The 27990-nt window shown below is 49.7% G+C and overlaps 11 protein-coding genes across 11 annotated transcripts; 7 read left to right on the top strand and 4 right to left on the bottom strand.

Moving 5' to 3' along the window:
- Positions 1-5: 5 nt before the first annotated feature.
- On the top strand, positions 6-4417 carry N7481_012575 (ABC transporter permease/ATP-binding protein; the record flags this gene model as incomplete). Its single annotated transcript, XM_057271794.1, has 13 exons — positions 6-149; positions 197-277; positions 331-446; positions 506-560; positions 612-1213; positions 1268-1570; positions 1648-1873; positions 1931-2507; positions 2558-2730; positions 2781-3310; positions 3364-4077; positions 4118-4337; positions 4391-4417. 13 exons carry the CDS (start codon positions 6-8, stop codon positions 4415-4417), a joined length of 3768 nt encoding a protein of 1255 aa, XP_057115982.1.
- A 1557-nt stretch (positions 4418-5974) lies between these two features.
- Positions 5975-6592, top strand: N7481_012576 (uncharacterized protein; the record flags this gene model as incomplete). Its single annotated transcript, XM_057271795.1, has 1 exon — positions 5975-6592. One exon carries the CDS (start codon positions 5975-5977, stop codon positions 6590-6592), a length of 618 nt encoding a protein of 205 aa, XP_057115983.1.
- Positions 6593-7137: 545 nt separating this feature from the next.
- Positions 7138-8612, top strand: fluG (uncharacterized protein; the record flags this gene model as incomplete). The annotated part of the gene is made up of 2 exons (XM_057271796.1): positions 7138-8238; positions 8301-8612. 2 exons carry the CDS (start codon positions 7138-7140, stop codon positions 8610-8612), a joined length of 1413 nt encoding a protein of 470 aa, XP_057115984.1.
- A 941-nt stretch (positions 8613-9553) lies between these two features.
- N7481_012578 (fungal specific transcription factor domain-containing protein) lies at positions 9554-10364 on the top strand (the record flags this gene model as incomplete). Its single annotated transcript, XM_057271797.1, has 2 exons — positions 9554-9586; positions 9669-10364. The coding sequence occupies 2 exons, from the start codon at positions 9554-9556 to the stop codon at positions 10362-10364; spliced, it is 729 nt and encodes a 242-aa protein (XP_057115985.1).
- Positions 10365-10486: 122 nt separating this feature from the next.
- N7481_012579 (fungal specific transcription factor domain-containing protein) lies at positions 10487-11903 on the top strand (the record flags this gene model as incomplete). The annotated part of the gene is made up of 3 exons (XM_057271798.1): positions 10487-11076; positions 11113-11512; positions 11616-11903. The coding sequence occupies 3 exons, from the start codon at positions 10487-10489 to the stop codon at positions 11901-11903; spliced, it is 1278 nt and encodes a 425-aa protein (XP_057115986.1).
- Positions 11904-11973: 70 nt separating this feature from the next.
- On the bottom strand, positions 11974-13404 carry N7481_012580 (major facilitator superfamily transporter; the record flags this gene model as incomplete). Its single annotated transcript, XM_057271799.1, has 1 exon — positions 11974-13404. One exon carries the CDS (start codon positions 13402-13404, stop codon positions 11974-11976), a length of 1431 nt encoding a protein of 476 aa, XP_057115987.1.
- Positions 13405-14148: 744 nt separating this feature from the next.
- On the top strand, positions 14149-15453 carry N7481_012581 (uncharacterized protein; the record flags this gene model as incomplete). Its single annotated transcript, XM_057271800.1, has 2 exons — positions 14149-14346; positions 14422-15453. 2 exons carry the CDS (start codon positions 14149-14151, stop codon positions 15451-15453), a joined length of 1230 nt encoding a protein of 409 aa, XP_057115988.1.
- A 436-nt stretch (positions 15454-15889) lies between these two features.
- Positions 15890-16507, top strand: N7481_012582 (ankyrin repeat domain-containing protein; the record flags this gene model as incomplete). The annotated part of the gene is made up of 1 exon (XM_057271801.1): positions 15890-16507. One exon carries the CDS (start codon positions 15890-15892, stop codon positions 16505-16507), a length of 618 nt encoding a protein of 205 aa, XP_057115989.1.
- A 285-nt stretch (positions 16508-16792) lies between these two features.
- Positions 16793-18503, bottom strand: N7481_012583 (uncharacterized protein; the record flags this gene model as incomplete). The annotated part of the gene is made up of 2 exons (XM_057271802.1): positions 16793-17223; positions 17264-18503. The coding sequence occupies 2 exons, from the start codon at positions 18501-18503 to the stop codon at positions 16793-16795; spliced, it is 1671 nt and encodes a 556-aa protein (XP_057115990.1).
- A 2284-nt stretch (positions 18504-20787) lies between these two features.
- Positions 20788-23286, bottom strand: sC (sulfate adenylyltransferase; the record flags this gene model as incomplete). Its single annotated transcript, XM_057271803.1, has 5 exons — positions 20788-21986; positions 22063-22208; positions 22467-22649; positions 22727-22754; positions 23184-23286. 5 exons carry the CDS (start codon positions 23284-23286, stop codon positions 20788-20790), a joined length of 1659 nt encoding a protein of 552 aa, XP_057115991.1.
- A 1275-nt stretch (positions 23287-24561) lies between these two features.
- N7481_012585 (uncharacterized protein) lies at positions 24562-27197 on the bottom strand (the record flags this gene model as incomplete). Its single annotated transcript, XM_057271804.1, has 5 exons — positions 24562-25246; positions 25458-25677; positions 25735-26611; positions 26879-27040; positions 27078-27197. The coding sequence occupies 5 exons, from the start codon at positions 27195-27197 to the stop codon at positions 24562-24564; spliced, it is 2064 nt and encodes a 687-aa protein (XP_057115992.1).
- Between the last annotated feature and the right edge of the window lie 793 nt (positions 27198-27990).

Genomic DNA, 27990 nt, shown 5'->3' on the forward strand with positions numbered 1-27990 from the left:
CAATTATGGACTCCTCTTCGCCCAAGTTCGAGTTAGACGAGAAGCACTCAGAGAACACTGGCCCAGCGGAAGCCATAGATACAGGCCTGGCCGAAGTTGAAGCAGAAAAAGCAGAACCCGATAAGGGCCCGTCTCTCGGAAATTACCTGGTATATTTCCTGTGTCTCTTCGCGATGCTCATGCTGACTCCAATTAGAGGATCCTTTCCTATGGTGCCAGAAATGGAGGCATTGTGGCCATTATTCTTGGTCTCGTTTGTGCCATGGGATCTGGAGTGGTATGTGAAGTCCGAGTGAAGCTTCATTGAAGGAACTTTAGCTGACTATCTAGGCATTACCCTTGATGAATATCGTCTTTGGCAACCAAGTCGGCAATTTTAATCAATATTTCACGCCGGGATCTAGCCTTAATGAGGAGACATTCAAAGCAACTGTTAACCGTAATAGGTCAGTCGGGCTATCTGACCATATTCACGGCTCTATTGACTTGAACTAACATCATGAAGCCTCTATATTGTATATCTCTTCATTGGGAAGTTTGCTTTAACTTACGTCTCGATGGTATTTTGTCAAATATCCCATAGCTACTACACTATGCTAACTAGGTAACAGGTCTGTTTCCGGCTTATTAGTCTCCAGGCTTCGGCAGCTCTGCGTCTGCAGTATTTACAGGCTCTTTTCTCTCTCCCCATCAGCAGATTGGATGAGGTGTCTTCTGGCTCAGTCACTCACGCAATCACTTCCTTATCCAACCAAATCCAGCACAGTGTGTCTGATAAATTGGCTTTATTGTTTCAGTCTCTCGCCTTACTGGTATCAGCGTATGCAATTGCGTTCCGATATTCTTGGGCACTCACCTTGGTCGTTAGCTCCGCCATTCTATTCGTGGTGCTCGGCTTCAGCCTCACTATTCCCTTTATTGTAAAGGCTCAATATGGGGTTGACCAAGCTGATCAGAAGCATGCTTCCATTGCAGCAGATGTACTTGCCTCTATCCGCACAGTGCTTTCCCTCAATGCAGAAGCCCCTTTAATCGCAAAGCATTCGGCATGGATTGATGAAGCAAGGAGAAGGGGATCACGCATGTCTGTAGTTACAGGCATTCACCTGGGCCTTCTCTTTTTCGCCATGTACGTCAGCTTTGGTCTAGCCTTCTGGTTTGGCCTAAAACTGTACCGTGAGGGTCATATTGGAAGTATTAACGTCGTTATAACGTGTGTGAAACTGCTGTGACCCTTGTTTATCGTCATATATCTGACCGGGTCTAGGGTTTTCTTTTCTGTTCTCCTTGTGGTCACCATTCTAGGAAGCATCGCATCTCCTATAATTATTATCGGCAAGGCCATCAGCGCGTCTCGCCCGTTCTTTGACATCATTGACTCCCAGCAGCCTGTTCCAACCGGGCTGAGAGACCCAGACGTGTCCAGCGAAACGGATATCACCTTTGACGGGGTTACCTTTGCTTATCCAACACGGCCAAATACAAAGGTGCTGCGAGACTTCCATGCTTGTTTCCAGCGAGGCAAAACGACTGCGTTGGTGGGAGCATCGGGCTCGGGAAAAGTACCATCGTGAGCTTAATTGAGCGATGGTATGAACTGCCTCTTTCATCGCATACAGACGCACAGGCTGTTAAAGGTGAGATCAGGGTAGGCGACGTTAATATCAATGATTTGGACATCAAGTGGTGGAGATCCCAAATCGGCCTGGTGCAACAGGAACCCTTTCTCTTCAACGATACTATTTTCAACAACGTCGCCTTTGGCTTGCTCGGTTCCCAACAGGAAAATGAGCCAGAGACGGTAAAAGTCGATCTTGTCATCACGGCTTGTAAAGAAGCATTTGCTGATGATTTCATTCAATACTTGCCTCTGGTATGTAGCGGGAACTTAACATAAAATATTGGAGCTGCATACTGACACTTTTTGAAGGGATATTCAACATTGGTCGGTGAGGGAGGAATCACGTTGAGTGGCGGACAACGTCAGCGTATAGCAATTGCTCGTAGCGTTGTCCGACGACCTCCAATATTGATCCTCGATGAAGCGACCAGTTCAATTGATGTTCATGGAGAGAGGATTGTTCAGGCCGCGCTTGACCGTGTTTCGAAAGACCAAACGACAATTATTATTGCGCATCGCTTGTCAACTGTCAGGCGTGCGGATCATATTATCGTCATGAAAGACGGGCTGAATGTGGAAGCTGGGTCTCACATAGACCTGTTAGCCAAGGGAGGAGTGTATCAGGGCCTTGTGAATGCCCAGAAGCTGATATCCCAAACAATCTCTGAGTCTGTGGTTGATGAGGAAGAGGACTTGCGGCTGCCTCAGGTAGCAGATGGCAATCCAGGCAATACTATCATCCGCAGCGATGATAGTAGCAGGACCAATAATGAATTTCAGAGCCAAGATAAGGGCTCCTCAAATGGGTTTCTGCGAATTCTCAGCCAACAGCGCGTTCAATGGCCATTGTACCTCTTGACCCTAGTGGGCGTACTTGGTGCAGCTTGTAAGATCCCCCGGTTGCGGTCAGTGACTCTGGTGCTAATCCGAAGATAGCTGGTTTCGCGTTGCAAAGTTGGCTCTTTGCACAGCTTATTCAAACATTTCAGTTTTCGGGACAGAAACTAGTGAATGCTGCAAATTTTTGGGCGCTCATGTTCTTTATACTTGCGCTGGCTATGGCAGCGTTCTACTTCACCATAGGAGTTGGCTCAAACTCGATCTCCGTCGTACGTCCTGTAACCCCCAGGCAGTCGAATCCCGGCTAACAAAGACATAGAATGTCGCATCCACCTATCGCAAAGAGTACTTCCTCAACATGATCACTCAGCGGGTGGCATGGTTCGATCGGGATGAAAACACAGCGGGGGCGTTAATATCCCGACTATCTACGGATCCTAAGCAGCTCCAGGAGCTCTTCGGCATTAGTGGCGCTTTCCCCCTTGTTTCTATATTCAGTGTGATAGGATGTATTGCCATCTCTTTTTCGTTTGGTCCGAAGCTGGCGGCTGTCGCCTTTTGTGCTGGCACTCCTTTTATGTTCCTAGGGGCCTTTGCAAGAATACGGTATGAGATGAAGTTCGAGGCCATCAATGCAGAAGTTTATGCAGAGAGTTCTCGATTTGCCAGCGAGGCTATTCGGGCGTTCCGGACTGTGACATCTCTGACAATTGAGGACTTCATCCTCAAAAGATATTCCGAACAAGTCACCACGCAGAGACACCGGGCTATGCGAAAGGCTTGGTACGCAACCCTGATGTTTGCATTTGCCGATAGCTTCGAATTATGCTCCATGGCACTCACATTCTGGTATGACGCCTTCCTCCCATTTCCATTTCGGAAACCGACTCATAAAATCCTAGGTACGGTGGCCAACTGCTTGCATCACGTGAATACGATGTGGTGACATTTTTCGTCGTCTACGTTGCCATCATTCAAGGAGGTCAGTCCGCAGGGCAATTTCTCAGCTTTGGACCAAATATTGCGCAAGCGACAGCGTCAGGCAGCCGGATTCTCAGCCTTGGGTCTGAATCGAACGGCTGTGTGCAATCCAGTCATGTTGTACCTCTACCGTCCACACGCGAGAAAGTGCAGGCAGACATCCAATTCGAAGATGTCTCATTTCAATATCCCTCTCGGGATGTCCCCACGTTTACTGGGCTAAACCTGAACATTCAAAGCGGTCAGTTTGTTGCCTTTGTCGGGCCATCCGGCTGTGGTAAATCGACAATCATCTCTCTCCTTGAGAGGTTCTACGATGCCACACAGGGAACTGTGCTCTTGGGTGGTCGTGACATTCGTTCCATCGAGTTATCATCCTACCGGAATGCCCTCTCCCTCGTCAGCCAGGAGCCCAAGCTATTCGACGGCACTATTCGTGATAATCTTCTTCTCGGTCTAGCCGACACGAATGAGAACACCGAGTCCCAAATGGTCCAAGCTTGTCAAGATGCGGAGATCGACGGCTTCATCACTTTCTCTCCCCGAAGGCTACTCCACGCCACTCGGCGTCAACGCGCAAGCCGCGCTGAGTGGAGGCCAGAAGCAGCGCATTTGCATCGCACGTGCATTGATCCGTAAGCCACATGTTCTTCTTTTAGATGAGGCGACATCTAGTCTCGACTCTCAATCTGAGAGTCTCATCCGGGAGGCGATGGAGAGACTGGCAGCCAAACGAGATATGACCATTATTGCCGTGGCGCATAGACTGGCGACGATCCAAAAAGCAGATACGATCTTTGTTTTCGGCCAGGAGACTGCCAGCCAAGGCACAAGGGTTTTGGAGAAGGGCACGCATACTGAGCTATTGCAAAATTGGGGAGCCTATTGGGAAATGGTAAGTGGAACTGTTCCCAGCGGATTCGACTTTGAGGCTAACTTCGGTTTCAGTGTCAAGCACAGGCGTTGGATCAATAGGCAAGATGAGTGTACGAAACAGTGAATGGATCATGAGCATGGTGAATGCCTTATCCTGAGTTAAAGCTATATATGCGGGATCAAAGCATTCATCTTCCGAGATAGTTCAAGGGAGCATGTAAGAGGACCAGGTCGAATGAAGAAGAAAATGGAAAAGAGACACCCTACGATGTGACCGGTGTGATTCCTGCAAAATGGATCCATGATGGAACCGCACCGGATGGGCACATTTTTGCGTTGATATACCATAGTTCGTTTGATGCGTTTGGCATTTAAAGGGGGCTTCTCCCCGCAAGTTGTGATTTAGTTGTCTTAACAAACAATCTTGACTTTCTACGAAAATGGATACACCCTATCTCATGGGGGTGGTTGGGATACGGCGAATACCATTCATTTTGTATGGGTTAGGGTTTTCGGGGCCACCCCAAATACCATCCAAAAATTGTGCTATATTAGTTTACGCTGAAGTACGCTGTATTTACCCCACCATACTCATGTTGGATTCCCTGTACTGATGGTGTTGTCCTTCCACCTTGATACGCACTACTCATGCATCACGATTGGTGTCAACCCGAGGATGTTGCGTATTGACTAGTATCTGACATGTCCAATGGAATCGGTGTTGATTGATTGATTGAAGTGTGAGGATTCATCCCCGTTTTCTGGATGATTAGTTAATTTACACGTGATATGGCCATCCCACGTCTTCGATAGCCACAGCCAGTTTCCAATGCCACTATTGAATGCAAGGAACAATACAGAGGGATAACGACGATCCGACCGGATATGTCTTTCCCCGGCTTTCGTTTCAAGCAAGTGATAGTTCGCTCGTCCTCGCAAGCGAGCACGCAGCAGGAGCACGAACCCCTAGCGGGTCCACGGCGGAACAAAAGCAAATTGGGCTGTCGAGAATGCAAGGCAAAGCGCGTCAAATGTGACGAGGCCTATCCGATATGCAAGCGGTGCCAGCGTCAAGGTCTTGTCTGTTCGCCAGCCCCACGATTATCACAGTGGCAATTTGAGACGCCGTGGCTCTTACTGCAACCTAAAACGCTTGTCAATCGAAGATTACTGCAATATTGGCTGGAGAAAGTCAGTCAAACATTGGTCATAGATCCTGAAAATAACTCATTTCCAATTCTAAATTTGGAATACATTGCCAATCACCCGCACTCCTCCATTCTATCCAATCGGTCAGTGCCAGCCACGAGCAGTATTTCTCGGCCAACGCTCCCATTATCGCCCTTTGATGAACATGGCAAAGCATTATCCTGCCTTCGAAGAGAGATTAACAAAAGTCAACACGCGCCTAGCGCACACTTTTTGACTATTCTGTTACTGACTCTGGCGCAAGGTGCTGATTCTGACATGAAATATTATGGCAAACAGCATTTATTTGGCGCCCGTGCCTTAATCAACAGTATGCTCCAGAACACATCTATATCGACGATTAATGACCCTGCTGTCCGGCTCTGCTTGGGGATGTATCTCTAGTGGGACGCATGCAGTTCGTCTTTTGTAGATCCGTGTGAGCCAGAGGGGCTCGACTTATTGATCATGTCCAATGCAGTGCACAGGATAGGAGACTGGCATCATCCAATGTATGGAACATGTAGCACACTATTTATGATAGGACATGCCGAACGGTACTGCCGACAGATTCTTGACTCGCCACAGAACCGCAACATCTTGCAACAAGCCGAGTTGGAGGCCCAACTTACTACCTGGAAGACAAGCCCCCCAAATCCCGGACTGGCCCACCTATATGAAGCGTTCCGCAACCACAGGCTCATTTTCCTTTATCGAGCCCGTGCGCATGCACAAAGTAGCTATCTCGCGGATCCAGATTCATTTGAAGCGCAAGAACTTTTGATTTCTCAACAATACGCCGAAAAAACAGTCCGCCATCTGATGCAAATCCCTGCAACCTCAAACTACCTAAATTTTCAATCTCTCCCTCTTATCACAGCTGGCTCCGAACTGACGGAATCGAATCACTTTCTGCGCGATCAAGTGCATCACAGGCTTCGAGCCATCTTCTCATTGAATCGCTTTCCTGCAAATCTTCTGGCCCTTCAATGTCTTGAAGAAATATGGGATGCCCGAGACAGCGGTAACCAATCGTTCTGGCTACTGCACATGCTTCAGACCGGTCGGCGGTTACTTCTTGGATGAGGCTATATATCGTCAAATGTATACGACTAATTTCTTGGATTGAAAATTCTAGATATCATGGCTTGCCGCATGTGGTTTTGAGACCTTAGTCATGTCACGGTGGTGATAATTAGAGTATATTACCGTACGAAAAATAATATCGTAATATTTTTATCCCGGCACTATTCTCAATATATCATGGAAGAGACTGATGGAGCTTCTGTCAGTTTGATGACCATTATGCTCTCGACGGCTTGGATATTCGCAGTGGTAGGTCCTGTGGAGACCTTCGTGTTTCATTCTTGAGAATTTGGAATATTTACCGTCAATTCAACCCGGACTCCTCCTTCGGGCCCTTTTGTGATGTATCTTGATATTTAACCTGGTGTGTCAGGCTTTTGCGGACTAGACTAGTAGCCTCGTTGAAAAAGGGGGGGTTTGGCATCGTTGGTGATGATTTTCGTGACCCCGCTGCTTTATCTTTTATCTTTATCACGAACTCTCTTCTTTCTTTCTTTTTCTTCTCTTCCACTTCCAAGGTTGCACCCTCGGTCTATACATCGGCCATGGACGACTACTCTTCATTGCGCCACCTGGTGCAAACTCACCCTCTGATTGACAATCATGCCCATAATATTCTTGGCCGCGACGTCGCCACAGACTATGACAGCTATCCCCTCGAATCCGTTGTGTCCGAAGCTCACGGTCGCGCCATGGCCAATGCCAGCACAACTTTGCCGATGCTTCGAGCCATTAAACAACTGTCAGAGCTCTATGGCACATCATCCGAGGATTGGAATGAGCTTGTAGAGGCTCGAACCCGATGGGTTAAGGATGACTACGAGGGTCTGGTCCGGCGGTCTTTAGAAGGCACCCACACGCTTCTTCTCGACGATCTTCTGAGCGAAGATGACGTTGAGGCATACAGCTGGCATGACCGCTTCACCGCCGCCGCTACAAAGCGTATCGTGCGCATCGAGGCGGTGGCTGCCTCACTACTCGCCGATTTAATGGATTACCAACGCAAACCCGACGAGACAGTGTGGGGTCTTTTCCGGCAACGTTTCCTCGACGCAATCGACCATGCAATGGACGACCCAGCTGTTGTCGGTTTTAAATCCGTGATTTGCTATCGCACAGGCTTAGATGTCGATCCTTACTCCGCAGATGAAGATGCCTTGACAGCCTCGCTCCACCGAACCTTGGATTCCGGTACGAGGAAATCAGGCTACCGCGTCGAGGACAAGCCTTTGAATGACTGGCTTGTTCAGCAAACGCTGAAGGCCATCACTTTCAAGAAAGCTGCTCGTATTGTGAAACCGATCCAGTTCCATACTGGCTTGGGTGATAATGATATTAATCTGGTCAAGGCGAACCCGGCATACCTGCAACCTTTAATTGCGCAGTACCAGAATGCAGATATCGTTTTGCTGCATTCTGCATACCCATTTACCCGCGAGGCAGGCTATCTGGCTTCTGTCTATCCTAATGTCTATCTTGATCTGGGTGAAGTTTTTCCCATGGTTAGCCGTGACGGACAGGAGAAGATTCTCCGTCAGAGCTTGGAGATCGCGCCCATGAATCGTCTTCTTTGGAGTACAGATGGACACTTTCACCCTGAGACCTTTTGGTTGGCCAGTCGTCAATTCCGCCAGGCTTTAGAGAAGGTAAGTTTGCTTTCAATGTGTCTCTTGCTGCCTTCTAGTTTTCTAATATCTCGTCATTTTAGGTTCTTGTCGAGTATGTGCAGTGTGGCGATCTGAGCAGCGTGCAGGCAGAGAATGCGGCCAAGGGTATATTGTTTGAGAACTCCAACAGTCTCTATAGGTTAAACGCTTCTTTGAATGACAAAAGCTGTTCTTCTTATTCCCTTCCCATGTCGGTAACACGTACCAAGCAAGCTGGCAGCCCCTCGCATGACCAGCTTGACACCATTTTACAAAGATTCCCTGATCTCGAGTATGTTTGGATTACATATACGACCCTTGAACTCGTATCTCCTAATTACATAAAATCACGATTTTTCGAGCATAGGAGCTAGTCTGATCATTGTTAATACCCTCTAGTCGTACGCGAATGCGCGCCGATTTCTGATCCGATCATTGCTGGTATTTTCCATTGGTATCTGGGATTTGATCTGAAACAGTAAGCGAATCAACATCTATGATGACAAGATTACCTACCGAGTCACCACTAATCCCTCATATGAACCAGCACCATTTCCGAGAGATGCACAGCAGGGAGCGTCGGCTTCGGTAATGCTGCTGTACTTTTTCTCTTTCCCGAGGGAGGACCCACCCAATCAAAGCCGATTGGCCAGCTAGAAAGCCAACGGAAATGAGCTGCTCTACTCATCATTCTCATCTCTCACTCTCAATTCTCAACTGACAACTGACCAGCTTGGACAGATTGATACATGGAATATGATGGTGGAATGATTTTCCCTGACCAGTGAAATCGCCAAGATTTTCCAAAATTTGCCCACGCTCACGCCAAGGCCACATTTATACGGCAGATAAGATTCACGGTCTTTCCGAGGACGTCAAATCATTCCCGACGGTGGCTTCGGGACATATCCGTCTTGGCCCACACGTCAGGTATGCTCCTTTCAATTCCACACACTCGAACAATCCCGAGCGCGTCAATCTGAAATCTTCACATCTTGCACCGCAAATTCATTCTAGCCCACATCCGTATATCCGAAGAGAGAAAGGGATCTGTATGAGGTCAAGATCATCATAATGCGGACAAGCCTGTCCTGTGCTTCGTGCCGGTTAGTACCGCTTTGCTTCAAAGTCTTGTCTGCCCCTTGCATCTGCCCTACAGAGAAGGTAGCGGGAATTGTTATCCACAAATGTCACTTATGCTTGTTGTTTAAGCGGGGTGGATAAGCCTGTGGGCCTGGGAGCTCCTTCATCGGTTTCTTCTCATGACTTGATATTCGTGTCATTGACGAGTAGTTTATAGCAAAGCCAAGGTGAAATGCCTTCATCAAGGAACACCCCCTTGCGAGAGGTGCATCAAAACGAACAGTCAAGGATGTGCGTTAACTGAAACGCGCGTACGCTCTGCAACTGTCTCGCGAAAACAACAAAAGCGCAAGCGCCCAACGGCAGCGATCAACAAAGATATTGGCGATGTCGATTCAAACGATAATAATAATAATGTTGGCGACAGCGGCAACAACGACAGCATACACCCGACGCACCGGGCCCATAGCGGTTCGGTCTCTGAAAGGCGAAACGAAGGCACGGCGGATGGCAGCTCAGCGAAGAGACAACGTCAGGTCCAACCCCGTGATCATACTTCAAGAGCTCTCCCTCGCTCTGTGAGCTCGTCATCGCCATCACCAGTGTCCGAGAAGGCTGTTCCGACTACCCAAGTCGAGATCCATCTCTCCAGCCTAAAAACGAATACTATTGTACAAGTAGTCAAAGGCTTCACATCCAGATATCCGGAGCTTGCCATGATTCACTTGCCCACCCTACTCAAAGGATTCGGCGTCTCCCAAGAGGCAGAGATCTCACAAGGCACTCAAGGTCAGAAACTATGTCAACAGGAATATCGAGTCTTGATGGCAGCCATACTTGCAGCATTTACGGCATCCGGTGATCGAGTTTCGCATAATGAATTGTACGAACGCAGAGTTTATGAGAGCTACGCTGAAAAGCTGTTATCAATCATGGCTTTCACAAGTCCGCATATGCTTGTTGCCCAGGCACTTCTTATCATAGCACTGCTCAAGGGCAGCTCGTTTGACCTGCATAAAGCATGGATGTATTGCGGTGCGTAGACTCTGAGTTCCTTTCTTTGGGTACCACCATGTTCGTCTAGATATGAGACAAAAATTAGAAGGCCTTTGTTCTCATCCTCAGATTCTAACGTTATTTGGATACAGGCTCCGCAATAAGAACCATGCAATTCTGCTATGGTGCTCGTCGTGCTTCTCTCGGCAACGACTCGCAGACTATTAGCTGGGCAGAGAGACACGCTCGCGTCATTGAGTCAAGAACTTTTTGGTCATGCTTTAACGTTAGCAGCATGATTGACCTAGGTATTTTGGCCCAGCCTCTTCTGCCGTTTCAGGAACTGGAGCGAATGGATCTACTACACCCGCTCAATAATTTCGAGTTCGCCTTAAGTATGGACTCGCCTACCCCAGTGCCTAGTAACGCAGCAAGTGGCCCATCATCTATGGACCCAGGTACCGAAGTCCACTCGTGGAATGTCAGTGACGGCTTCGAAATTATCTCGAGGGGCATAGTTGTATGGAGCCAGGCCATGACATTCATACAAAACGATGGGCGTCGAGCTCCTGGAATGTGCCGTGCAGAAAACTGTCCATGGTCACCCACATCACTGTGGTCTTCAATATCCGATAATCTAGAAAGCTGGAGAGCTCGCCAACACCCAGCTCTTCACTATCCAGCTCAGTCCGTAGCCGCACATTCTGCCGTGGGAAATGGGGAAACGTTTTTGTTTGTCAACATCATATACTACCTAAGGTACGGTAAACCCACCTTCAAAGTAACACAATTCAGAAGCCTAAAAATGGTTATACTGACTGTTCTTGAAAGCGTCATTCTCCTACATCGAGAGTACTTTCCTTTCCTTCCTGTGAACGAGTCCGAACCACGCGGGCCCATCGAATATCAGCTGGAGGCTCAAGCACCCCCGGGCTGGTGGCATTCCAGTGCATGCCGTCTATTCAACGCGACTTCCGCAGTGGCTCATCTTCTTAAAGAGTCGTCGGAATGTGGCGTTCTGCTCAATTCGCCATTCACCGGCTTCTGTGCTTTCATAGGAGCCTACATGAACCTTTATGTGACGCAATTCCCCCAAATGAACTTGGGTCAATCCACCAACTCGAAACTTGAATTTGAGCTGTGTTACACATATTTAAAAGAGTTTCGAAAAACATGGTTATTGGGAGAAGGCTGGGTAAGTGAAGCTAAACAGGCCGCTGCAGTACCCAACAGCTGTCTGGGTCTTTTCCCTACAATTTTTGCTAATGGAACGATAAAAAAAGATCAAGACAATACAGAGTGCATCGCTTCTCTATAACAGATTCAATGCGAATGATAGACGGTGGATGACTAAATCGAGCCAGGACTTTTCCACTCTTCATCAAAGCATTCACGAATTCTTTGGCCACGATAAGTCTCAACAGCATTTGCAAGAAATTAATAGGGCTTCCGCCACACTCCTGGACGCTATCGATACATGCCTGGTGGGCGTGGATCAGGGTACGATTGATCAGCCTACAATGTTCAACTCGCTGTTTTTTAATCTTAGCGGCGAGTTTGACACGCATCACTTCTGGCCAAGCTAGAATTGGAACGATTTTAATGCAATATCAAAAATGCCTCCGTTGAACGACATACTGCTTTCTCACCCCATTCTTAATATCTGCCCGGACTAAAGCAGCATTTTACAAATGCCATAGCTGATGAACGGGGCTTGGGCTGCGTAGTTACAGCAACGACATGATCTCCAGTACTCACGGAATATTCTTGTGGACCAATCAAGGAATCTGGCCCAGCTTCCCGTTGCTGTATTACCAGACCCCGCAAGACTCCCAGGCAAGCAGCTGCAGCAATGTACATCATGCCTGTAAATAATTCTGTCCCCAGATAACTGCCGGTACCATCAACTATCTTGAGCGCAATCGGCTCGCTGAAAGTTGAAGGGATTGCCAGACTCAACCAGAGTAAGCTCAGACCTGATGGAACTTCTCCAAGATCAAGCACTTCGGCTACAAGCGGTCCTATTGTAGCCCAGAAATTCCCTGCCACGAGACCTGAGCTGACGGCAAAGAGAAGGCTCACACCGTATGTCTTCGAAGGTATCCAGATGGCCAATGATATCAAACCAGCCAAAAATGTTGTTGAGCCCGCCATGTTGATCCGACCAAGTGAGTCGCTGAAATAACCAATGATAGGACGTCCAACCGCCTGCGCGAAGTTGAAGACAGCGCTGATTGTTGCGGCTTGCGATGAGTCGAGCCCGATACTGTTTGCAAAGTTTGCCAAGCTGAAAATAAGGATGAAGTATCCAAGCATAGTGAAGCTGCTGAAAGCGATGAGAAGCGAATAGTCGAGCCGCCTAAAGAGCGAGATATCTATCGTTGACCGCGATACTTTGGTATTCCTGTACCGGTCTTTGATCAGGATAATACAGGAACTATTCACAACGAAGGCAATAATAGCCAAGATGCGAAACGCCCAGAAAATCCCAAGACTCCGTATCATAGCTGATGCAGAAAGGGAGTATACGCCTCCTCCAAGGCCGGCTCCAGCTAATGAAATACCGCTCGCGAGGGACCGTTTCGCTGTGAACCACTGGGGCACGACTGCAGCCGTAGGTATGAACAAAAGACCAAGCCCGATACCGAATAAAAGCCCTTGTGTGAGAAAAAGATGCCAAATCTTTGTGGCAAAGCTAGCAGCAACGAGGCTTGCTGTTTCAAATATAACACCAATTATCATAGTTGGCCGAATGCCCAACTTCCGTGTGGAATATGTTGCTATAGGCGAGGCGAGAAAGAGAAATGTGAGACTGAGGGCACCAACAAAAGCATATTGGAGCGAAGTGGCTCCCATAAATGTATCATTTGCTAGGTAATGAGCCAAAAAGACTGCATAAGCCGAGTTGAAGCCCCAAGAGTGCATGTTGATGGTCGCAGCGGCCGCGGTACATACCCAGCCATATCCTCCATCTGGGGGTGGGCCGGGATCCTGGGCATCATCGCAAGGCGAACCCCAGTTCATGAAGTTGTCGCTGTTGCTGTCCTTGTCATTGTCGATTTTTCGTGCAGAAATTGACTTGCACATAGTCGTTACCAGTAGGCGCTAGCAACTTAGGGTCGTAGTAAAATCCAAACGCAAAGCAACAACCAAACTTCATTCCTAAACGCCCGAGAATTAATCATTAATTATTTTCTCAGCGTATTTTTTCCAGGAAGAATTTTTTGGACTCCTTTCAAGTTTTGTGCGGAATTATGTCTTTCGGGAAATTGGAAAATGGTGCCTCACTATGTGCCAACCATTTCCGACAAGTTCACAATACAAAACGGACGTATGTTGAGGCATAGAAGTTGCTCTCGGAAATGAGTTCCAATCCCGACAGAGCTGTGTAGCTTGGATTTGTGTTCGTTTTTTATTATTTTAATTTCTTTTCGGGCAAGAATTCCCCACAATTTATCGTTTTGACGTTGTGGAGTCAGCTTTCTTGAAGTTCAATCTCCGAGTTCGATATCTTGTATTGTTTTGTACACCAGCGAGCGCAAATGAAGCGAAGGAAAAGATATTCGAGCTAATGTCTCACTTTTCATGTATTGATATCTTTCTCATGCGAGTACAAAGACGCCTGTCATCAATTCCGAGACTTGACCATCCATTTCCGAGCTCTCTGCTCCACATCTGTCCATGGATGTGAGCTCAAGTCAGGCGTAGGGCAGAATAGTATCCTCGTCGCATCCGCCTGTCTAATACTTTGACCATTTTCTCTCTCATTGTTGCAATCCCTCACCCTCTTTGTTGGCTGTGACTTGGTTTGCCCCTATTCTCAATCTCAGAATGTCATCTGGCGACAATTTTATTCTCACGGGCGAGGCCCTCGACGAGGCCCTACCCAGCATGTCAATGGCAACCAAGGCCATCCATGGCGACGACTTCTACTCACCTCATCGAGCCATTGCTCCTGGTATGCATGTGGCTGTCAACTACCGTTATTCCCGTGACCCCGAGAATCTGAAGTACATGGACAATCTCGATGTATAATGATGCCCTTTGCTCCTCTTTCCTCTCTATCTTTCGAGATACGCTGACATTCTGCTGTTATTCTTCTAGCCCAACGCACCGAACGATTCTCATATATACTCACGCTACACAGCCCCTAACTCTAACAGGCTGGAGAAGCTACTCAAGAGTCTCTTTGGCGCCCACGTGGTGACCTATTCTACCGGCTTATCCGCTTTCCACGGCATCATGGTTCTCCTCAACCCCAAGCGAGTTTTCCTCACCGAGGGCTATCATGGCATTCATGGTGTCGTAGACATCATGTCGCGCATTACCGGCACGAAAAAATTGACCCTTGAAGATGTGGATCAGGCCGGGCCGGGCGATGTGATCCACGTTGAAACGCCCGTCAACCCCACGGGCGAGGCACGAAACCTTGCCTACTACAAGGCAAAGGCGGATGCCGTGGGCGCGTACCTAACCGTCGATGCTACCTTTGCACCTCCACCTCTTCAGGACCCTATTCAGATGGGCGCCGATCTCGTTATTCACAGTGGCACAAAATACCTTGGTGGACACTCGGACATGCTATGTGGACTTCTCGTTGTGCACCCCGAGAGGGAGAAGCAAGGCTGGGCTGAGACTTTATACAATGATCGCCAATACATTGGCTCAGTCATGGGCTCTTTTGAGGCATGGCTAGGCATTCGCTCTGTTAGGACACTCCAGTTGCGTATTCAGCGACAGGCAGATAACGCCATGAAGCTTGTCAAGTGGCTGACCGAAGAGATGGCGAAGCCTGACTCTCTGGTCAGCGAGATAATTGAGACTGTCCAACACAGCTCGCTTCAGTTGGCCGATATCCAAGATGGCTGGTTGGCCAAGCAAATGCCCGGTGGCCATAGTCCTGTCTTCTCCATTGTCATGAGGACTAAGTCGCAGGCGCAGAATCTTCCGAGTAGGATGTATGTGTTCCAGCATGCTACTAGCCTGGGAGGTGTTGAGAGCTTAATGGAGTGGCGCGCTTTGAGCGATAAACTCTGCGACGAGAGGCTGATTCGTATCAGTTGCGGCATCGAAGAGGCTGAAGATCTCAAGGCTGATATTATTCAAGGCCTTCAGTCTGTCTCGAAAGATATTTAGTTGAGCGTCAAATAAGACTTCCCCTCTATCTCCTTCACAAGCTAGTAGCACATACCAACTTGTCTTGGAAATTTACAGAATTGCAAGCTAATCGGTATATTCTTGTCGGGGTGCTTACTAGAAATCAGCTCTGACTGCCGTCAATAATTGTGGATTTTTGACGGAGATAAATGAGCCCAGCAACTATAAAATGATGCTCTCTCCCTGGCATCATTTTGGGGTCACTATGAGGTGGTCAAGTTGCTTCTGCAGAAATCGACCAACCTTACGAACAGTGAGGCACTCCATAATACTGCACAGGGGAATGAACCTCGGATAGCGCAACTACTTCTCCAGTCGGGGGCAGATATTGAGCTGCTGAGTAGTTACGGTGATACGGCTTTACAAGATGCTTCACAAAATGGACATACTGAGATGGCCCAGATACTGCTAAGCCATGGGGCAGATATCAATTGTCGGAACAGCTGATCTTGATCCTCTAGACTTCCTCAACCGCACCCCATTATTCTACGCTGCTATGTATGGTCACAAAGACGCGGTCGAGGTTCTTCTATCAAACTCATCTCCAAGCATCAGAGATCATTATGGCGCGACACCTCTTTGCGTCGCAGTGAGAAAGGGTCACGTGGACGTGGTTAGACAATTGGTCACTTTCTGTAAAGAAAAAAGCGACTTTGAAGACGGTTTGGGTCCAGATTTGCTTTGGTGGGCGGCAGGGTCTGGGCAAGATGGCATGATTGACATTATTCGTCAATTCGCTCAAGAAATCGGCATCGAAGCCCCTGAGCCTAATGTATACAAGGAATGCGTGGTAACTAAATCGACTGACAACCACATTGACCACCTTTTTGACATCTGCGCTCGGTCTATACCAAGTGATTTCTCATCCATGAGGTGTGAAACATGTGAAGGCTTCGATGTTTGCCTTCAGTGTGTTGGGTTTAAGGTGGAGTGCTTGGATTTTTCTCATACGTGGAAGCTCCAGGAGCCAGATGCGGGGGATTCTGATCGAGCTGAGGACAGTGATGATGATATAGAACTGAATACTAATTAGAATCATCTTCGTTAACTTGAACCTCGGAAGAATAGATGGGCATCTGCCAACTTGGTTGAACGAGCTATTCAACACTTTGGAGGAGTCACAGATAGTAAATGGAGATTCCACGGCAATGGACCGCGCAGTAGTTAGATAGAAGAGTAACAGAAAGAGCTATATACGTTCCCCTAATAAATCAAAAAACACCTTCCCCTCCCAAGACCAGAATAGAATCAACCGAATCCCAGCCAAATGCAATGAATAATTTACACGAAAAGCCCCGAATCACCACTAGCAAGCGTATCAAGTCCCCCCCTCCCCATCAAGCAAAGGAAAAACCTCCTCAATCCGATGCTGAAGAATATCCCGTTCAGCCTCCCACCTCCTCAACTGCTCAGCCTTATCCTTCGCCTGATTAGCCCCACCATACCAAGCCTTCTTCGCCGAAACAAGACTCTCAACCTGCTCCTCGCGCGCACTCTCAACCAGTGCCGAAACCATCGTCCGCCAGTTCTCCAGTCCGACCTTCAGACACTGTGCGCAGCGGCCGCGGGATGTCAGATCGGGCGAATTGTGAAGACTTGCGAGGGTTGACTCGGCCAATTCGACGGAGTCCCGGGTCCAGGCTAATCCGTGCTCGCGACTTGAAGATGCGTAGAGGATTTCGCCGATGTAGGTCATTAGGCCTGCTTCGTGGCAGATTGAGCCTGTTGTGCGGGTTGGTGGGTCATTGCCTGTTGGGGAAGCGGGTGGGTATTCGGCTGGGATGAAGACTGTTGAGAAGAGATTGAAAATCGGGGCGAGGGGGGTTGAAGCCTTGTGTTGGTGGTGTGAGGGTTTGATGATCTTGGACTAGCGGGAGACTGCGCCAGGCTTTGAGAACGGATGTGAATAGGGATAGGGCGGTTGGTAGGTCACCCTGGCGGGCATTGTGGACGGCCAATGCGGTTGAGACGCGCATCAGATTCTCGGATGGTGGTTCGGGGCTGGTATTCTTCAGCACGCCCGTTTTCAGATCGACGAGGTTATCCGCGCCGCCTTCAATGCCACCTGCAGCTATGTCTAGTGCCCAGATGTACATATCGCCTGCCGTTATTCCGAGACCCTTGTAGTCGAGCCAATCGGCATAAGCCAGTGCAGCCTCGACCTTCTGGTTTGTGTCGAAGCCGTTCGTCGTCAGGATCTTCATGTAGAACTTCTCCGGTGGTGGGGACGCAACTTCGCAATCCTCTTCGTGGATAACGTAGTTTGCAGCCGCGGGCATGGGCTTCGGGCGCGGGTTTGAAGGACCGATAACATGTTCCGCTGGAGCAGAGACACGCTGTTTCTTATCGGTTAACCATCCCTCCAGGTTCTCAGCGGCCTTTGCGGCGCCAAGAAGAGCCTGGAAATAACCACGACGCCAGGGCTCGCTTTTAGCGGAGATGTCGAGACCCGTCAGACCAACGCCCTCGACAAGGATTCCTCCGTCTCCTTGCTCGAAAATTCCCGCGCCTTCGCGTTCCACGTTCTCCAGTCGTTCGATGAGTTCCTTGAGGTAGCCTGCTACCATGGGCCAATCGGTTAAGAGGCGGTTTGTGTACTCAGGGTGTTGCAGGGCCTGTGCGGAGCGAAGACACCAGCGAGATTTCCATGACCATTCTGGCGGTGACGGCCATTTGTGCTCGATATCTTCTTGGTATACGCCGAGCTTGACGATTGAGAACAGGAAGAAGATGGCGGTTAGGGTGAGGGTGGTTTTCACAGTATAGCTGAAGCGTTTCTTGTAGTGTTCGCGACTAGTTGTTGATACTAAGCGGCCGAAATGTTTGCGCAGGTGAATTGAAAGCGGGGGGATAGGTCGTGAGAGTGGTTGTGGTGAGAGAAATTGTAGCTGCGGACGACCTGACGGCGGGGAGATTTGAAGTCGAGTACAGTGGGTGAATGGTCGGAGTGAGTGTATGGCAGGGCGCCTTGATAGTTGTAGTGGTCGCACCCGAGCTGGTACCCGACCAGCAATGTTGCGTGACAGCATTTTGGGCGGTTGGATTCACTGCTGAATTGAATCGAAGATGCGCGCGAGATGGATGAGTCTGGCCGGTTTGCTGTTTTTGTTCGTATCACGTGACATGGTCCGAGGTACTCAAAGCGCATCGGAAAAAGACATCCATACAACTTACATTCAAAATGTATGGCAAGTCTTGGCCTGTTCTTTTCGTTTTAATACTCATTTCTCACCCTGTGGTAGTCATCTGTTTACACTGGTTTTTCGAATCAATGACCATTGTCTATCTGCGCGCAACGTGGATAAACAACCCTAGGATTTACACACCCAATGATGTGAAATTATATTCCCCTTTCAAAGTTTATATATAAGAACTTGAAAAGTCTTGCAAAAAGAAAAAGGAAGAAGAAGAATCCTTTTGGATGACCACCTACATACCTAGGTAAATGGTGGAGGTACGCCGAATGTCTGATAACAAAAGTACTTTGTGGTCACCCTCCTTCCTTTATCTCTTTGTGCCTCTCCAAGAGACTCCGCCAAAGATGCCATGAAGCCACTTCTACTTAAAGGGCTTTTGATTTGCCTTAGATGATTGACCGCCCATAGGGTTTCCTCTTTTGATACACTTTCGATGGCATATACAAAAAGCGGTCGAAGGTAATCTGGGTTGAGAGCACCGTTACTCGAGGCGTTCCAATCTCCTTCGACGATATCTCGCATTTTTCTCATGGCTTGTATGGCTTCCGGTGATGCAAATGGAGGATCTCCAAGGGTCCGACCAAGCGCGACAACCTCAGCAAGATATGCTGCCGTGCAAAAACCGGCAAGGGAATGAGCGGATCTACTATCGTATGGCTCAAATGATCTCGAAGTTCGCCTGGTAGTAGCCGCAAAGGGCCCGGTCAAGCTTCCCATAGGAATGAGATCTGGGTTTGCAGACTGTTGGAAACTTCGGTTAGTCAAGAAGGCACGCACCTCATCCCTACGATCGATCACCTCAATTGAGATAGTTTCCAACGCATCAAAAGAAGGGAATACGTTCTCGATTCACACTTTGGGAATTAGTCCAGACAGGCGCCTTCCGCACCTTCGACCTTGTGATAGAAAGGACCAACATCACAGCATACCGTTGCCTCTCCCCCTCACTGCACCCTCTGATCATTGCTTTCCTTTGACATCGGCTTGCTGGGAATTCCAGGCTGAGTTCGCCGTTGGTCAATTGTGCGAACGAGTTGGAATTGAAATTGCCCACAGTCCTGGTGAGTGCTGCTCAGCGGTTCTAGCCTTTTTTACTTGTATATCAATATTGACAACTCTAGATTTCACCCACTGCACCACTCTGGCATGGGACCCGCGTAACGAATCATTCACCATCCACCGACCCTTTTCGCAAGATCCCGAAATAAACCACGGATACGAGTGTGCCCCTCATACACTTTTCACCTTCATAAACGAGCAAGGTGAGGATATTGAAGAGACTCTACAAGTACATGCATTTTTCGATAAGAGCGTACTAGAAGTCTTCGTCAACGAACGAACCGTCATTTCCACCCGAATTTATCATCCTGGGGACCGTTGTTTTGGAATAAGATTTTTCGCAGAATCGTTGGACAACTTGAATTGCCCTAAAGAACAGCCAGCGACGCTTCTCCGGGCCAATGCCTGGGATAGACTTGGGGAGAACTAGTGGTGGGAAAAAGGTATATCTATCTGGACTGCACATTTGTATTGATTCTATGAGACTAGCACGTACGGCTTTCTAAAATTTTGTAAGCTCTAGATTCTCACATAAACTTGTACGTAAGGCACCAAATCGGCGTGAAAAGTGAGGTTTAACTTATCACGTTTTTAACAAATTTGTATACACAGTTTTTGATAGCAATAATAATATTGCCGTGATATAAAACTTTGATATGTAGCAGATTAGCCATCTCCTCGGCCATAATATAGGTAGAGGCTTTACCACTCTTATTAAGAAGCGCGTCCTACCACTCACTCAGCCCGAGCCTGAGCGCCCTCATAAAAGCGGCGGCAACTGAAATACGAAAATCCCACCCCTGGCAGACATTATCCTGTCTATATAGGATAGCTGCATACATCTTACCTGCATGATGCGCAAATTCACCTAATCTACAATATTACCAAAAAACAGAGAATCATTGACATCAAAATCCATTCATTTCAGGATCTAGTATAGGGGAATCCAGTCGCAATTAAAAAGCGAATATCTATGTGTCGGCCAACAAAACAAAGGAAAAGGTAGAAAAAAAGCAATCAAGTCCAGTAATTTTCGTTTTCGTTTTTAACAAAAGATTTACTGGGACTTTTCGAAGAAGCCCTCGCTCTCGAGCACGAGAATGATCTCGTGAACGATAGAACGAACGCTCTGCTTGGACGCATCAACAGTAAGGTCAGCCTTGGCGGGAGCCTCATAGGGGTCATCGACACCAGTGAAGCCCTTGATCTCACCGCGGCGCGCACTTTCGTAGATACCGCGCTTGTCGGTCTTCTCGCAGTACTCAAGGGGAGTGTTGACGTGGACGAGGAAGAAAGAGCCGGACTGGGAGACGGCGTCACGGGCGTACTTGCGGGAAGCCTCGTAGGGGGCGATGGGAGCAGCGATGACCGCGGCACCGGAGCGGGTCAGCTCAGAGGCAACGAAGGCAATGCGCTGGACGTTGGTGTGGCGGTCTTCGCGGGTGAAGCCGAGCTCGGAGGAGAGCTCGTGGCGGACGGTGTCGCCCAGCAAGAGGGAGACGGAGCGGCCGCCTTGCTGGTTGAGAGTGACCTGCAAGGCGCGGGCGATGGCGTCCTTGCCGGAGTTCATGTAGCCGGTCAGGAAGATGGTGAAACCCTGGGCGTTACGGGGAGGGTTGGACTCGCGCAGGATCTTGACGACCTCGGGGTAGGAGAACCACTCGGGGATGTGGGCGCCGCTGCGGAGACGGCGGCGGAGCTCGGTGCCGGAGATGTTCAGGGTCTTGACGCCGGCGGGGACCTGGTCGACGGGACGGTACTCGTCGGTGTCGGGGAGGTAGGTGACCATCTGGAACTCGACGACCTCGATGCCGAGCTCGTCCTTGTACTTCTCGACGGCGTGCTGGGCATCGTAGGGGCCGTAGAAGTCCTCGCCCTTGGAGTTGGAGCCGGGGCCGGCGTGGTCACGGCCAACAATGAAGTGGGTGGCACCATGGTTCTTGCGGATAATAGCGTGCCAGATGGCCTCACGGGGACCACCCATGCGCATGGCAAGGCCGAGCAGACCCAGGACGGCCATGCCGTTGGGGTAGCGGGGCAGGAGGGCCTCGTAGGCGCGGACACGGGTGAAGTGGTCAATGTCACCAGGCTTGGTCAGACCAACGACGGGGTGGATCAGGACATTGGCTTGGCGAGAGCGAGCCGCGCGGACGGTCAGCTCACGGTGAGCACGGTGCATGGGGTTACGAGTCTGGAAAGCGACGACGCGGGACCAGCCCAGCTTGTCGAAGTGAACGCGGAGCTCAGCGGGGGTGTCTAGAGTGGAGGTTAGTATATAAAATGGCGAGAAACGCGGCGATTGGCCAAGCTAGGGAATCCAGGGGAAACGTACAGCGCAGAGCAACATAGTCGTAGTGGTTCAGCTTGTTGACAGCCTCAATCTTTCCACCAATGTAGAACTCCTGGACGGTCTCGTTCAGGTACTTGATAGCAGGGTGCTCAGGATCTCCACCGAAGACAAGCTTAGCCTCCTTGACCCTAGAAACAGAAAAGAATCCACGTCAGCCAGACCCACAGTTAAAGGGAGCCGCGCCCGGTCCAGGCATTGCGTATAGCAAAGGGTCCATGCACCCAACGCCACCTCCGAGCGATTCACCGCACCGACGCTAGAACACGAGCAATGGAAATAGTATTATCCAGGTGTTGCGGGTGGGGTTCGACAGAGGAGTCGCGGAGTCCGACAGGAGCGGACGGAGCGGACGGAGCGGACGGAGTGGGGGAATTGTCGAAACTCACTTGTCGGGGCGGTAGATGTCGTCGATGGTCAGGATGGCCAGGTTGCGGTCGTCACGGAAGTCACGCAGGGTGATGCGACCACCGGCCTGCAGCTTCAGAGCATCGATTTCCTTCTGGGTGATGTCGAGGGTGATGGGCATGGAGAAGACATTGCCATCGGCAAGGCGGTTGTCAGCAACGACACTGGAGGGCAGAAATCATGTTAGTATTGGGAATTGCAGTCTGCACGGAGTATTGGAGTATTGGAGTATTAGACGTACCCGTCGTAATCAACCTGGTTCATGAAACCTGGAAAAAACAAAGAAGATCGGCGTTAGCATTGCCCATCTGTAATTAAGATCCGCCCGCGCCGCCAAAAAAAGAAATTTGATAGTAGTGGAAATATGGGGTCGTGGAAAAAAATCGAAAAAAGCAATGCGGTATTTCTCAGTAACATTCCAATTGCTAATTGCATTGACAACGCCAATGTCAATGCAGTCAGCAAGGCAGTGGCAATGGCATTGGCATTGCATTGACAGTGAAATTGCGCAAGAAGTGCAGTCTCCATGGTAAATAGAATAGAATAGAATAGTGGGGGGAGGGGGGGAGGGGCAGCATGACGCGATTGCCAAGCATGGAATTTCAGATGGAATAGCGAAAGAATGACTTACCCTCCAGAGGTGAGAAACCACCGTTCATGATGAGTTCCAAATCGCACAGCTGACGCTCAGTGAGGACAACAGCGGGGGAGAGTCTCAGCCTCAGCGCTGAGCTGCTCCTGGCGGGGAGCATCGCGGGCGAGCAAGTCCTTGAGGACACCACCGTGGGGAGCGTTGGCCATTGTGAAGAGAGGGTATGGAAGGAGGGGATAAGAGAGAATGAAGAAAAGAGAAGGGAGGAGAAGGAGAGAGGAAGAGAGGGAAGAAAAGTGGGAAAGGTGAGAATTTCTAGTTCCGAATCTTTTGGAAGGGTAAACCGGGATGGACAAGGGCCACGCATGGATGGACTGATCTAATCGCCCAGACCGTCGTCAACGGTGGAGTCTGTTGGAGTCTTTGGCCCCGCTGACTCTGTCCAGTCTGTCCAGACAGAACTCGATGTGATGGAGAACCAGGGGTTACTCGCCTATCCTGCATATCCTTGCTGCAATTGACCTTCTCGAACACGTTTCGAATTGATGTTTGTACTAGTAGTATATCAAGGGACTGAAGGGACTCATTATGGGTACGTACCCATATCATACTCGTACTACTACCCATACCCTCAACTATGTATACCTCGTCCATATCTACTAATACTTCTAGTAATAACTAAACAGAATTATGTACACTGCCAACACTCTACCCAACACTACTCCATACCTTATGCCTACGGGGTATACCTAAAGGTAGACGTAAGCAATCTCCGCTGGCCGCGGACTGGCGTACTCGTTTATGGCGGGGATCTTCCCGGATTTTCAGGGGGCGGCATTTAGTCGATACTCGTACTAAGGTAGGACTCCGCCTCCCTCGGATTAGGATCATCTCCATTCATCTCGATAGGGGTGTCCCACAACTCTGCAAGATGCAGAGTTGAATCTATATACATATCAGATGCATACTCGTAGTCGCAGTAAGCCCAGTGCGTGGCGACAGCATTTAACGGTACGTCCACGTGACTCTGTGAGCACGTCAGCGGCCGCGGAGGTGGCGTGCTTCAACAGCATCTGTCGACCCAAAAGGGAAGGGATCCCCTCCGAGGCCGGCCTTGGCAGTTTCCATTTAAGCTTTTTTGTTGGCCCGGTAGTTGCTGACTGCACAAAGGATACTAGTATGTACAGCACAGTATGTACACTGCACTGGAACCACTCATAGAGGAATTGTTATTGTAAAAGTCAAGTAGAAAGGCACATTATGGTTCTCATATTACCTAACGCCTAACACCTATGTACATACTACTCTCACTTGTATCGATATCGACATCTATACATCGAACCCTGTTCCATCAGACAGCTCTCAATACACTAGTACTTTTGTATACACACGCGTCCTGATCGACTAGCCCAATATACCCCTGTTCAGGAGGTACGGAGAACTATACGAGACGGAGCGGAGTGACTAGCGGAGTGACTAGAACATCAATGCACCGTCAAGCCAGTCCCCTCCCGCGTAATCGTCTTATTCGCAAAGTCCAGCGAGAAAGCCCCCATCAATTCCAATGAAGGCATACTGGCCGTCGCATACGAATCACTCAAATACGACGCAATCTGCTTCTCAGAAGAAAGCGCCGAATCAAGGGACCCCGTATCCTGCATAATGAAGAGCACAGCCACCTGCGAGAACTCAATCACCGACTCCGGTACCCCGGTCGACTTGGCCTTGGAGCTGCCGGTCGACGTGGCGGTCGCCGTCGCTGGGTTCGCTGCGATCGACGTGGTTTTGGTTTCCTTGGACCCACTGTGGTTGCCGGAGCCGTCGACGAGGATTCCGTTGATTGTTTGCTCTGAGCGGGCGGCCAGGAGTGTGGGGGTGGGTTGCGTGGAGTCCTCCAGATTGTCAAGGTCTAGGTCTAGATCCAGGTCAATGGAGCGCCGGCTGTTCTCGCTGCTGCTGCTGCTGCTGCTACGGTCGACGTCGCTGAAAGAAATGAGCGCATTCTCCGTCTTACAGGAGATGTTGTTCATGCTGAACAACGCCATGATCGTCACAGGGTCGAGGGTGATATCGAATTTCGTCTTTGACTGGTTAAAGATAGTTGGCAGAGAGCTACCCATCGTGGCATTCTTGCTGATGGTCCCATTATCCACGTTTGAACTGATACAGCTGCTATCACCAGAAGTGGTGCATGTAGAACCGGTATATCCATTCGAGCAGACGCATGAGCACTGGCTTCCGCTAGAAACGCTCACGCCGCCATTTTTGCAGGGGTTAGACGTGGCGCAACTGGTGTCGCTGCTGGACTTTTCGTTGGGGACGGCGACGAGGAAGACGGGGAGGAGTACGGCGAGAATAATGATGATGAACAAAATCACACAGAGAATAATGAACCATTTTCGCGCCATGCCACAGCAACGGCGTGCGGGCTTTTGGGGGGGCAGGTTCATCCGCGTTTGAGCCGAGGGCTTCGCCGTTGCGTAGACCGGATCGGCCGAAGAACACGGGCCAGGAGCCACGGGGCTTGTCGGGGGTATCCAGGGCCGGGTTAGGGAACATGTGTAGAATATCAGAAATAGAGCCGGAGTTGCGGCGTCGTCCTGTTCTTGTTGTCAGTGGTTTTTTCTGGCTTGCTTCGGAATAGAAAATTGACTCACCAAATGGAGGTTTCGGTTCTGCGTCTGCGTTCAACACATCGTTCCGACTCGCTGTCCTTCCGTGGTCCAGGTTAGAGGCGAGTTTAGTCGCCCGCCGAATAAGGTCAGACAAGCTGGAGAGACTACCGCGTGCCTCGGCATTTCGTACGGCGCCGATATCCAGACGAGGTGGTTTACGACCACCAGGTCGCTTGTCACTCATGGTAGGTGCGGCAGAAGGGAGAGCCTCCACTTCCTTTTCCAGACTTGTATCTCGATACAAGTCCATGTGGTCTGGGACAGGATGCGCAAAGCGCGGCTTTTCAGGATCGATGTACGATTCACCTGACACGGTCGAGGCGGATGCTCGTCGGACTGGGGTCGGCTGGCGCATAGCTTTGCCGATGGCGGCTACTGTGATCACGGCACTATCTGAGACGTCACTCTGCGAATCGCCCTTGTGCTGGGTCGAGGGAACGCCCGGGACCATCACTTCAGAGTTGGGGTTGGACTTCATGATCGTACGCATTGTTGGCTTTCCCCGCTTGCCAACGCTGGCATTTCTCACAAGAGCGGCTTTGTCTTCTCGGACAGTGTCTTGGGAGTGCTCTTCATCTTCAGATTCCGTATCAAGGTAAGCCCCGAGGATTTCCGATTCAGCTGGTCCAGAGCCCCAGCTCGAGGGGAATGGCACGGCTAGAGGCAAGAGAACCAAGGGTTTGGCGGGGATTAGGGAGTTCCTCTGGAATGGGTGAGACAGAGGACCTCCGGGCACGGGTCTTCTGAGCACTTGGGGCAGCAAGCCCTGCGGTCCGGTGTGGTTGAGGGTGACCCAAAGGCAGAGGCGGCTCTGGCAATGGGATTGGCGGAACAGTTGGAACAGAAGACGAAGTGGAAGCTGTGGAATGGCGGAATAGATCTTCAGTAGAGATTGAAATGCGCGGTGTCATGTCCACTGTGCTTGTGGGGCTCGGGCATGAGCCATCGTCGGCTGTATAATGGCGCGGCTGATGAACCTGATAAGCTTTTGGTTGGGAGAAAGATCGAGTTGGCCGTGTTGGGAATGGATAATTGGAGCTAGGTTCGGAATCCAGGCCACTCCTGACAGAATAAATAGACGGCGACGGAATTTGAGAAGGCATCTGCGAGGGCATTTCATTTGGACGCGGCGGTCTTTGCGGGGGAGGGCCCCGGGGACCGAGATATCTGGGGTGCTGGTGCGGGTGCGGATTGAGCGGGCGTGGTTGGAGCCCTGAGGCAGGAAGAGGCCATTGCGTATGGTGAGAAGAGTTCCGTGGTGGAGGTGGATTTGGTCTTGGAATTGCAGCTACGGGTATGGATGGCGGGACCCGTATCGGACGTACGCCAGCTTCCAATTGCTCCCTTGCTCTTTTAACGGATCCCTTCCTATCGGCTGCTGGTCCAGGAGGACGAGGCCCAGGACGTGCTCCCGGGCCGGAACTTGCTGGAGGGTTTGAGCTCATTGATCCTTGGCTGCTGATGCCGGGGATTATTCAAGCAAGAGCCAAATTTCGGTGAAAAGTGTGCAAGAGTTGGCCGTCTTATAGCATCAGGTTAAGAAGCAATAAGGATCTGGAAAGGTTAAGGTCACAGTCGAAAGCGTGTGCCGATAGATAAAATCAAGTTTCTTGGTTGCTCGATACCCTGATTGAGGAAAGAAAAGAATGGCAGGCAAAGGCACGAAACGAATGGACTGTGCCGAAATAACCAAAAGGTTCAAAGAATGAAGTTGAAAAGCAAATGTCTAAACCGAAGACAAATACCGAGAGAACGAAGATAAGCTTGTGTGCTGCAGGTCGAAGCTTAGGTTGAATATCACAAAAGAATGTAAAGGCATTCAATGCCACTGTTGAGAGCCTGCCTGTTAGACATCAGATTACTCCTAACATGTTTCTAGGTGAATGACAATCTCTTACCACCGATCAACGCTGACTGCAAGAAGGGAACAATCGCTCGTATCAAACCAGCGATGTTTCAAATCAATAGAAGCCTGAATTCCACTTTCATATTAGAATGCGTCCTTGTGTTGCCAGCCAGACCTTTGAGCACCGGCCTCAACCCACTATCGATTGAGAGTAGGACTGGACAGAGGTATAGAACCGTACTCACAGTAGTCGCGAAAGGAGAAGGAAAAAGAGAAAGGAAGAGCCTCAAGCTCTTCGAGCAGAAAGAGAGTCGCGAGTGTCGCAACAAAGAAAGAGAGAGGAAAAAAGAGAAGAAAGGGACAGGGAGGAGTCAACGGCAGACAGCCACGCC

Source organism: Penicillium waksmanii (genome assembly GCF_028829765.1).
Source record: "Penicillium waksmanii strain IBT 27052 chromosome Unknown utg000010l:1.0-3698451.0:1.0-3701458.0, whole genome shotgun sequence".
Lineage (NCBI taxonomy): Eukaryota > Fungi > Ascomycota > Eurotiomycetes > Eurotiales > Aspergillaceae > Penicillium > Penicillium waksmanii.